General features: G+C 28.2%; 1 protein-coding gene across 1 annotated transcript; it reads left to right on the top strand.

Moving 5' to 3' along the window:
* The first annotated feature begins 8,817 nt into the window (after window positions 1-8,817).
* On the top strand, window positions 8,818-10,326 carry LOC127242687 (protein SHORT-ROOT-like). Its single transcript, XM_051262335.1, has one exon. It carries the CDS (start codon window positions 8,840-8,842, stop codon window positions 10,124-10,126), a length of 1,287 nt encoding a protein of 428 aa, XP_051118292.1. The 5' UTR covers window positions 8,818-8,839; the 3' UTR covers window positions 10,127-10,326.
* Window positions 10,327-12,666: the final 2,340 nt, after the last annotated feature.

Here is a 12,666-nt window from a genome sequence, read left to right as displayed (position 1 = left end):
GCACCACCCACACTCACACACAAACACGCCAATGTACTAATACATGAAAACCGGGTCCCTCTGCCGCAGACTGTGCCACTGTTCAGGACTTATATCTGATGATACAACGAAGGTCATAATATCTTGATCTTATTATAGACTTGACTTGTTTTATCCAATATTCTTGTGTTATGTTATGGTATAAATTATGTATGATTCTCGGTTTAAATAAATAATTCACTGAAGTATGAAGGAGATTAGTCCTTAGGTATAAATCATAGTTGTTCTTCAATTTTATAATTGATTTAGAAAAATAGAAATGAATATATTCAAATATAAATCAAATAAAAAATTTATAAATTTTTATCAAACATAATATACTCGAATTCAACAAAGGCACATGTTGATTTAGCAAAACAGATCAAAACTTCTTGTATAAACATACCAAAAGAGCAAAACAAATCAAAACTTCTTGTATAAACATACCAAAAGAATAGTGATGACGCTAAATGGCAGAGACATGCGTCGGAAAGTCGACGGAGAAGTAATAAATGGCGAAGCATGCCGGCTTAGAAGAAAATTGTAAAGCTGTTGTTGGAGACGTGTGTCAATTGGAGAAAAGATGAAAGGAGAGGGAGAGGTGATTGTCGCAGTTCAGCGTCACAACTGAGGAGGGAAAGGGAGGCAGCGGTTATAGGCGAAGTTTCCAGTGGATGGTAGCGTCAATTAGGTGGGGATGAAGGAGAGTGAGAGGCAGGAAGAGGGCCAGCGAAGAAGAGCGGGAGAGACACTATGCGCGCGGAGGGATAATTGTACCGTTGATGTGAAATCAACGGTCCAATTAGAGTTTTAATAATAAATAATTAGAATTTTTTTTATAAAAAAAATTATTCAATGAAAAAAACTAGGTTGTATATTTTAATATATTATATTTATAATAAAATTAATTATATATTATATAGTAAAATAATAATATTATTAAATAATAAAAATACTTTTTAACTTACATTATGTAAGTACGTTTATATTTTTAAAGTTAATAAAATGTAGTTTTTCATTATGTAATAATTTTTGCAGGGATATTATAAATTTAAATTATATTATTACTTAATTAATATATCAATATTTATAAATTTTCATAGACCATTATCTTTTCAATAAAAGATTAAATAAAAAATAATTGACTAAAATCATAACATTAAAACATAAATCATTCATAAATTAAGTATCGGAGTGATAATCTCTATTAGATACATTAGTCGGCTCTTCATTTGAATTTTTGTCATCGTCAACATCATCAGGTATAAAAATCCCTTGACTATCAACTAGTCGGAATCTCTCATTCATATTGGTCCAAACTAGCATTTCTTCTAGTTGGTTATACTAAAAAAACAGATTCATCTCATTGTATTTCAATAATAATTCGGAATCTAGTATGCACAACGGCTCGCCAACGAGACCACTCACCAGTTGCATTGAGATATTTCACATAAAGTATCTTTCTATCTTGTTGTGCAAATATATATATATATATATAGAGTGCTCTTTCGTCCTTTGAATATGCCTCTAAAATTAACATCAACTATATTGTAAGTTTGATGTTTCCTTGTGTCATGAGTCGGATTAGCCCAACAGCAAAGAAAAAAATACTACTTTCATGTGACGATAGAGATCATATGAAAACTCGAATAATCTTATTGAATATTCCATAGTATTTTATGGAGTCATTGGAATCAACATTACTAACTACAGACACACCATAACGTTGTGAATCTCTGTCAACTTCCCAATTGTATGTTTTAAAGGGAAATTCATTTATGTCATACACTTTGTAATACATAACCATGTTATATATGTCGGTTGCTAAGGCTCATATCATTGGTGAGATCTGGATAGCATCAACTGATTGACCTATAATATTTATAAAATATAGTGCATAGTTACATCTTAAGTTGTAAAAGTATTTAAATTTAAGGTGATTTGTAAAAGAAAATATACCAATTGTTTAAATTATGATACACAACTTTCAAAAATACCCCTGTCAATGATACATTTATTCATCCCGAAATGTTGACGAGTCAATCATAGTAAAAACTTCATGCAACATAAAAATGTAGACTAATATCATACCATTTCTTGAATTAAATATCTTCAAATAAATTAAATCAATACTGGTAGAATTCTTTTGTCTCGGGAGTATTTGTGAGAATGTAGGTCTCAGTGGCCTTGATTTCTTTTGTATTTATATACTTACTTTTTGCCCGTCCCGCGGCTACCTCAACATGATTGAAGATTGAAAAAAATTTTGAAAAATTATTTCAGAATTCAGAGTACGATCAACATTCTTTGAGAAACCTCTCATGAATAGATTAACCTTATTAGATTCGGTAATTTATATTTATCATTTTTATATATGTTGCATGGACATAATATTGTATCACCCTTCATCCACTTTTTCTGTTATGAAGCTCATTCAACGAACTGTAGAACCCCACTTCAAATTCTGGACGCAATCTATGTGTATGTATATCAAATCTTTCGTACATCTAAAAGACATAATGAAATTTTTAATTACATTGTGAGACATATGAAAGGAAATGAAGAACTAAATAAGTAAAAATTTTGTATGAATATGGAAATAACAAACCAACGCTATTTATATAGTTAGAAATATGTTAATTTTTGTAAAAGCTTAAATGATATTATTGAATATTGTAACTGTTAACTAAAATTGAAATTTGAAATTTTTGAACAAATTAGAAAATTTAAGAGTGAGATTGAAAATTATTTCTATTAATTAATTTTTTATCAAATATTTTTTTTCATAATATCTTTACTTATTTTAAGTTTATCAATTCATTTAGTTTAAAAAAATTAATCATAAATTTTTATGATTATTATTACTTCTTCCGTCCTAATTCAAAGTACTATTTTTATCATTTTCGTCCATCTCATTTTTATTTTAGAAAAAAATAATTATACACTAATACCAAAATATCTTTAACTTTTATTTAAATTTCAAACACACCATTACACATACAATTATTTTATACATAAAGTCAAAGAGTAAAAATATCAAAAATTCTTACAAACTTTTAATAACTAATAAAATATTATTATTTTTTAATTTATTACAAAATTTAAAAAAGCCCCCTTCATTTGTGACAAATGGAGTATTAGAATAACAGAAATTAAAATAGTATTCTCTTAAAAAGTATATTATTAACAATAAAACGATATATATATATATTATTGAAGATATATAATATTTATTGAACATATTTAAAATGTTACATTTACATTTTGCGTCATTATACTTAACATTAAAAATATTTTTATATTTTTATATATTTTTTATGTTTTTCTATTAGTATTATAAGACACTGATAGAAGTATTTTTACAAATTTTTTTTTAATTTGTACTACGTTTTGATATAATATTTAATATTCAAATATCAATATGCAAAAAGTAAACTTAAAAACTATATATTATTAAAAATTATAGCCGTTAAATAAAATCGAAAATAAAAACTTTTGAAAAAATAAAATTATTGATGAATTAAATTTTTATTGATATTTTTACAAAAATAAAAATAATGCTATTGCATAACTTTTAATAAAATATTAAATATTACTATGTTTAATCATTAGGTTCATATACTTTAATTATTATTCATTTAAATTTTTTATTAATAAATATTAATATTTATTTTTAAAATTATATTAGGATAATAAATTAAGAATTTGTATATTAATATTTATATGAGAATACTTAACAACTATCAAACAATTAATTTACTATTTATTTGAGAATATTGTTGCTAAAGTCTGCATCTTATAAAATAACCTCACTTATTGCTATAAAAGTTTGTTGCAAACATTCGCAACAAACTATAAAAATAAATAAAATTTTAACAATAATTAATAATATTTATTATAAAAGAATAAGAAAATATATTATTACGATGGAATGTCGCAATAAAATTAAAATAAAAATAAAATATTATTGCAAAATACTACAACAATATTTTAATTATTTTATATATAATTATTGTCGCATAAAATTGCAACAATTTTAGAGTCTAATAAAATTATTAGCTTGTTTCAGATTTCCACGACAAATAGTGAGAAAAAAATATATATTGTAACAATTATTGTTACGAATTGTGAACAAATTTTCCCTGATAACTTTATCTTAATATTGCACTAAAAAGAAATAAAATTTTAAAAATGATACCCTCTCCGTTTCTTAACAATTTTTTTCATTTTAGTCGGTATCATGACAAAATATTCATTTTTTTTTTTTTTAAGTAATTGTACTATCTATCTAACGTTACAAATACCTTTCCAATTTATAATATATTACACAGATGTCATTACATTTATATTATACAATATTAATATGGTTAATTTAGTCTTTTTACCTTTATTTTTATTTTATCCTAATATAATACTAATATTTTTAAAATTTCGCGCAAAAAAATAAATGGATATATAGATATGGGACGGAGGAAGGAGTATATGATATGTTAAAAAAGTATAATACAAACTCAACTGTAAAATACATTATATTGGAGATCGAGCTCTCCCTTTGCTACGTTGGGTATAAGTTAAAGATTGTTTTTGAAAGTTGAATTTTTATCTTTTGAAATGAGACATTATTTGATTAATTATTGAGTTTTAATATGGAATATACTTGATAAAATAAAAAAATTTACAACGTATATTTTAAATGCTTTAAAAAATTATACCTACAAAAATCACTATGAAATTTATTATTTAAAGAATCAAATTATAGTAGTATATAATATAAATAAAATATGATTATCATAAATTTGTTTTATATAGAATAAATAAATAAATAGAGAGCTTTTTATATATTTAAGAGAAATAAAAACAAAATATTATGAGTGCGTTGAATTCTATTTTATTATTTTTTAAAAAAAATAAGTATTTGAAAAAAAAAATGAAAACGTTTGTTTGGTTTTGAGTTGAAATAATATTTTGACGTAGTATTTTGTCGAAAAAGAAAAAAAATGTATATATATTCTTTAAAATATATTTATTTCATCTGTTCCTAAGGGTTATATTTATATTTTGCGTCATTATATTTATCATTAAAAATATGTTTATATTTGTATAATTTTTAGTATTATAAGACACTAATAAAAGTATTTTTGCTATTTTTTCTTAATTTGTACTATGTTTTTAATATAATAATTAATATTTAAAGACCAATACGCAAAACAATAAATGTGACCCCTAGAGTCGGACTATTATTTATTTGTATTTTTTATTAAAAAAAAACAATCTATAATGTCAACTACAACTTTTGTTAACCAAACACACGAGTCTGTATTTTGTTTGAGTTTGATATTGTTTTACATTTGTATAATAGTAATTTGAATTAATGTTTTATATATATATATATATATACAGATATTATTTTTATTAAGGACCATACATAAAAATTATTATTTGAAATAATAAAAGGGCCAAACAAACACAAATCTGCTCTTATTATTCCTAGCCTTTATTGGTATACTTTAGTATAATAGTGTCACCCATTAACCTCCTGTTGAAAAAATTAATAAAATAGTATATATTATGTAACTATTTGTAAATAATATATTTTTGAAAATATTTATCAAAAATCCAGAAGAACACTGAGGAGTTGTTTGGTTCAAGGATTTTATGGAATTCCATGGGATTTGAATTTTAAAATCTCATGAAATTCATATTTGGTTAAAAATAGAATGATGGGATTTAAAAAGGGGTACAAAATCCTACAAATGAAGGATTTTTTTTTGTATAGGATACCCCCGTTACTTTTAAATCTTATTCTTTGAAATTTTACTTTTTTTACTTTTACATCCTCTTATAAAAAGATAATATTATATATTATAAATATATTTGTATAAAATAAAATAAAATAATTTTTAAATTAATTATTATTTAAATTATATATTTAATTGAGTTTATATTATTTTTTATGGTACAATATTAGTCGGATTTAGTGGGAACTGAGATTTGTTCCGAATATATAATGTTAGATCCCTGACCCAAATTGAATTTGATTGTACCGGATCCAACCGAAACTATACCCGGTAAGACCGGGATCCGAAAAATCCAATTTTTGTTTACAATTCTTAAATTTTAATTTAAAATTGCCATGCACTCGACTCAACATATATTAAAATGTATGTATTTTATTTACAAAAATATCATAATAAAATAATGAATAAGTTAAACTTAAAAATTATTTTAAATATAATTATATTGTTAGAAATTATTTTTTCATATGTTGATATATTATTAATATATTACCCCGAACATGACCTAGACCTAATACGCAAATAATTGCACTCAACCTCAAATAAATAGGTCGGATCCAGGTCGATCTCGACTTAACGCGAACCTATTGTCATCTCTATAAAATTATTGATATATTTTCAATTTATATTAATAATAAATTAGAGGTTTAATTTATCAAAATAAATAAAATTCATACGAGAACAATTATGTCGTTTAGAATATAAAAAACTCAAATCCTTCAACTCATATAAAAAACAAACAATATTTGAGAAATATAAATCCCATGTAATTTTATCAACCAAACATAGGGTAGGATTCCAAATCCTAAATATAATAAATCTCATCACATATAAATCCTACCGTGAAATCTCAATCCCACTAAAAAAGTTCATGAACCTAACGGCCTCTAAGTGAACAAATTCATCGTTCTCAACACGTAATTATGTTAAATTTGTATTTTCTATTCAACTTTTACTACTTCAAAATCAATTCAAAACTTCAAAATACTCTTAAATATAATTAAACAGGCAAATTTTAATTTTTTTTAGTTAGTCCAATGATTGGAATAAAATATTTTTTTGTCTTGGCATCTAATATTCCAATGTGGAATAACTTCACTTTCATGTCTTTTAGTTTTAGGTATTTCCGACTTTAACAATATTATTTCAACTATAAATTTGGCCATTAATTCAATATAATTGAACTATGTATATCAACAACTGAAATAGAAAATTAAAAGTTATGATTTTAGGAATTGATACATAAACAACATATTTCAATAATTTTCTCTAAAAAAAATACTATCAAATATGATTTTTTATGTATATATTATCAAAAAAATATTTTTCTTTTAAGACATTCTATCGAATATTTATTTAATATAATTTATAATTTTACTATTCTCAAACTGAACCAACGTCCAAACACACCCTTAGTGTTCAACAACATATTCATTAGAGACAATAAAATTACATGTTTGTTCTTAATGAATCTTAAATTTTAGTTAATTGATAGGTAAGATACAATTTTATACCAATAGATGTGTGTGTGATTTGGAGATCATACCGAGTCAAAATAGAGTCATTGTACATACATTGCTTGTCTCGTCTATATTGTTTTTATCATCATCTCATTGTTCTTATTAACCTAACAACAACAAATCAAAATACTAAAACATTTAAATAATTTATTGATCGAGCACTAACATACATACACACATTTATATTTTATTCAAGAGTAGATTGTTTTTTTAGTCCCGTATCTGACCCCCTTTATCATTTTAGAACTTTAAGTGAACTCTGTCTAAAAATAATCCCGTAAGTAAAAAAATTTCGCTAAAATAATCCTCCGGTGTCGAACTCGCCACGCTGGCAGCCGTTACTGACATGGCGTTGATGCGGCTGACATGTCATCGCCACATAGATGCCACGTTAGAGGACCATTTTAGCGAAAAATTTTATTTGCAGAACTATTTTGAAACATAGTCCACTTAAATGTCCTAAAAATTATAAAGGGTGTTATATACGAGACTAAAAAAATAGTTTACCAAAATATTTTGTAAAATTAAAAAAAAAAAATCCACATGTTGCTGACGTGGCATCTACATGGCGATGACATGTCAGCCAAATGACCATTTTAGCGAAAAAAATTTTACTTATGTGACTATTTTCAAATAGGGTCCACTTAAAGTGCTAAAATGATAAAGTGGGTTAGATACGAGACTAAAAAAAAACAGTTTACCCTTTATTTAATTAATAAGCATACATATATGCATATAGATATAACTTATAAGAATTATTTAATCCAAGATTCCATTGGGTATATACAAGTGATTTTCTACAATGATCAATCATTGGTGTTTCTGATTATGTTTAGAGAGGAACAGTAGACAAATTATTAATAATTAATTATTTGATTAGCAATAGCATTTAGCAATATAGGAACATAAAATTAAAAAAACATACAATTGAAAGGGAATATATAACACATATTTCCAATTTTACTTTTTTATTACAATAATATGTCCCTATAAACACTTTTAAATGATAGTAATTGGCATATATATGTGTGTATTATCTTAATTTAGCTCTACCTATAATCTAAACAGATGTAACAAAATTATCATGAAAATGACCTTATTAAAAATTCCAAGATACATTTAATTAAATTCAATCTTTTTTGTTCTATGATAGAAACAAACTGCTAGTTTAACCATATATATTTTCTTGTATGAAATATAAAATATAATTTTTTTTATAATAACATAAAAATATATATATCCATAAAAAAACACAAAATAAACAAACTCTGTATATATAATAAAATAAATATGCTAATTTTGGGAAAAAAATTATTAGAAATATAATGAATTAATGAAACATACGAATACAGCCCAAACAAACCCCAAATTTTTATAAATACTAAAATAGTGAAATGTATATAGTACTATTTATATTTAATTATATATATATATATATTTATATATAATTCTCAATTGTGGTAGAAACAGGAGACAGTAATGGATCCAATCAGCAATAGATCATCAATGTTCGTTCCCAATTCAGATCATTCCAACGGATCATCAATTCCCTTACCAATCACCGACACCAACTCCTCCACCCGATCCTCCGAAGCCTCGCCGGACGCCGCCGGCGCCGCCCCCGGAAAATGGGCCGCAAAACTACTCCGCGAGTGCGCCGCCGCCATGTCGGAGAAAAACTCCGGCAAGATCCACCACCTGATGTGGACCCTCAACGAGCTCTCCTCCCCCTACGGCGACTGCGATCAGAAGCTCGCCGCCTACTTCCTCCAGGCCCTCTTCTGCCGCGCCACCGATTCCGGCCACCGCTGCCACCGAACCCTAGTCGCCGCCGCTGAGAAAAGCCACTCCTTCGACTCCCTCCGCCGCCTCATCCTCAAGTTCCAAGAAGTCAGCCCCTGGACCACGTTCGGCCACGTGGCATCCAACGGCGCCGTCCTCGAAGCCCTCGACGGTGCGCCGGCGATCCACATCATCGACATCAGCCACACTCTATGCACCCAATGGCCCACCCTTCTAGAAACCCTAGCCATGCGCGCCGACGAAACGCCGCGCCTTCGGCTCACCGCCGTCGCCGCCACCGCCGCTGCCAAGGCGGCCATGAAAGAAATCGCGCCGCGGATGGAGAAATTCGCGCGCCTTATGGGCGTGCCCTTCGAGTTCAACGTACTCGCCGGGCTCGCCCATTTAGGTCAACTCACTAAAGAGGTCCTCGCCGTGCACGACGGTGAGGCCGTCGCTGTCAATTGCGTCGGCGCCCTCAGAAGAGTTGACGTGGGGGAAAGAGAAAACTTCATCAGAATGATCAAAACCCTAACCCCGAAAGTTGTCACCGTCGTCGAAGAAGAGGCCGATTTCGCCGGCGACGACTTCCCCAAATGCTTCGAAGAATGCCTCCGGTTCAACTCCGCCTACTTCGACATGCTCGAGGATTCCTTCGGCACCACGAGCAACGAGAAGCTAATGCTCGAGCGAGAATGTTCTAGAAGCATAGTTAGGGTTTTGGCCTGTACGGACGATCTCGACGGAGATGGCGATTGCGAGAGAAGGGAGAGGGCGATCCAATGGTCCGAAAGGCTCCGAGGATCGGGATTCTCCACCGTTGGATTTAGCGACGATGTTGTCGATGATGTCAAGGCATTGTTAAAGAGGTATAGGGATGGATGGTCTTTAGTAAAACCGGGAGACGACGACGACGGCATCGGCGGCGATCGATCGGCGGCACCGCCGCCGGGGATATTTTTGGCTTGGAAGGATGAACCGGTGGTATGGGCTTCGGTATGGAAACCATAAACACAATTAGAAATCAAATCAAGATTTTCATATATGTGAAAAGAAATTTGGATTTCTAATCAATCCTATTAACATTTCAATTTTTTGTTAATGATCAAACCCTAGTTAGAAAGTTTAGCTTATTACATACATAATGATCGATGTATGCATATACATGTTGGTTTAATTTGTTTTTGCTTAAACTTTTCATTCATTTTTGTATGGAGATTGTACTCAAAGTTCAAGATTAGTGTTTAATTTAATACATTAGGGCTTTGTTGATATATATATATATATATATGTTGATTTAATAAGTACATAATAATATAAATATAATATACACAATACTTAATTAAAATTAATTGTGTATTGCGTGCTTTATTACAGTATGTTAGTTCAATTAATATATTTGTATTATATTAACATATGATAATATTTACGATGTGTAACATTCTTTATATTACTTAATTATAAAAAATTGTATATTGAGAGAAATAGTATCAATTAATTCAAAAAAAAATGATAGTATGTGATTGGGGGCTATTGCTTTTTAATTCAAATCAATTAATTAATTAATTGATTTGGTTGGCTTTTTACCATAGTGGTGTTTTGTTTGAAAGCTTTTGCAATTGTGTAAGAAGATCTTTCTGCAAAAGAAGGATGCTTATGTTTGCTTTCATACATTTCAACCGATCCCATACACCAATTATTACCTTCTTTTCCACATTATTATAGTCGTGTCCAGCTTTTTCTAGATTTTTTTAATTAAATTATTTTCATTTTTTCGAAATATTAAAATAAATAAATAAAAAGTATACTTTTGTGCTATCTTTATAGGTGTGATTATAAGTTCTATATATAATAATATAATTCTATTTTTATTATGTAATTAATAAATTCAACACATACAACCAAGTTACGTAATTAATAAATTTCTGGCCGAACCTAAATATATGAAATTTGTACTATTTTCCCTGACCGAACCTAAATATATAAAAATTTGTACTAAATATATAAAAATTTAACATATTTATTTATTTTATTAAATAATTTAATTAATATAATTATTTACAAAATTAAAGTAGGATTTGGCGTAGAAGAGTAATTCATATTGGTTTGTTCTATGGAATATATTTGAGGGGGTTGAAATGTTTGCACTAAATATTCAAATATGATTATGCAAATTTGCATATTCGACGGCATTGTGGAAAAAAACAAAAAAAAAAAAAAAAAAAAAAGAGTCTAATGTAAGTATTAATAAAATTAAATTATTTTTCTATATAAATTATTTAATTTTTGCTTTTTTATGAGTTGGTCTTTAACTTAGTTTCAATTGTACAATTGAAATTATTTGAGTGATTTGATTGCCGGAATGATACATATGGGTTATTGTAGCATTTATATCCGTCATGTATACTGTTAAAATATTTTGTTTTTAGAGGAAAAAAAATTTTATATTACTAATTATAAAGTCAAGATTTATATATTTATTTACAGGCACAGTCGAGAAAATTGCAATAAATATCTCATACTTATAGTTCATTATTACTCTTATTCTTTAATTGTCTTCACATTGACAAAATATATAAAGGTGTCACTTTTTTGCGATTGTATTCCTCCGTAGCACTATCTTACTCACACCGACACCGTCATAAACTTAGTGTGCGTTAAAGGATAAAATCACAAAAAAAAAAAAAAATGACATATGTAGAATATATTTCGCTAGAATGACAATTATAGAAAAAGACTAATAATTGTCCAATTCCGAGCCTAAAAATTAATTTATTTGTTTTAGCGTCTTAGTTTTTTGGGACTCTAAACAACTTTGAACTAACAAAAAAACAATGTTGTTTAGTTCATATGTTTGTTTAGGATGAACCGTGTAAATTTCATAAATTCCTTATCTATTGATTTATATTTTTTTAGCATTTAGAATTTTTAGGGCACAAAATGACCTCATATTGACAAAAAAATATGAAACTGAAATTCTCTATTTCAATTATAAGAATGATATTTATCGTGATATAAAAATCATCTAAATAAGGTAAGAATCCTACGAATCTCTTAAATAAGACAACTAACATAAATATAATATATTGCTTCTAAATATATTTTAACACCCCTCGTAAACTCAAGATATGATCGAACAAACTTGAGATTGTCAAAAGTGACCGAAAATGATATACCCGAGATCTTCCACAAACGAATTTGAATTTGCCAAGATTGACCGAAAGTGGCGTAGTCATTCACTAGATCGGAGTCAGAATCAAAATTCAATACCGTTAGAGTTGGAAACATGACTCGCTCGTTCACAATGGAACTAGAGTCGAAAACAAGACTCCCTCGCTCACAACAAATCTTGAGCCGGAAACATGACTCACTTACTCTCAATAGAGTTAGAGTCGAAAACAGGACTCTCAATGGCGTTAAAGTTGAAAATAGAACTCTGTCAATGGCATGAAAATGACAGCATGATCGTGGATAGAAGCAAATACATCAATAAAATATAAAAATATATACGGGATATAACGGGTCATGGATGTACCCGGAGAGAATTTGGC

The sequence above is a fragment of the Andrographis paniculata genome, unplaced genomic scaffold (genome assembly GCF_009805555.1).
Source record: "Andrographis paniculata isolate CXL003 unplaced genomic scaffold, ASM980555v1 Contig87END, whole genome shotgun sequence".
NCBI classification, from domain to species: domain Eukaryota; kingdom Viridiplantae; phylum Streptophyta; class Magnoliopsida; order Lamiales; family Acanthaceae; genus Andrographis; species Andrographis paniculata.
The sequence above is the reverse complement of the archived record's forward strand: the minus strand, read 5'-3'. Positions and strand labels throughout refer to the sequence as shown.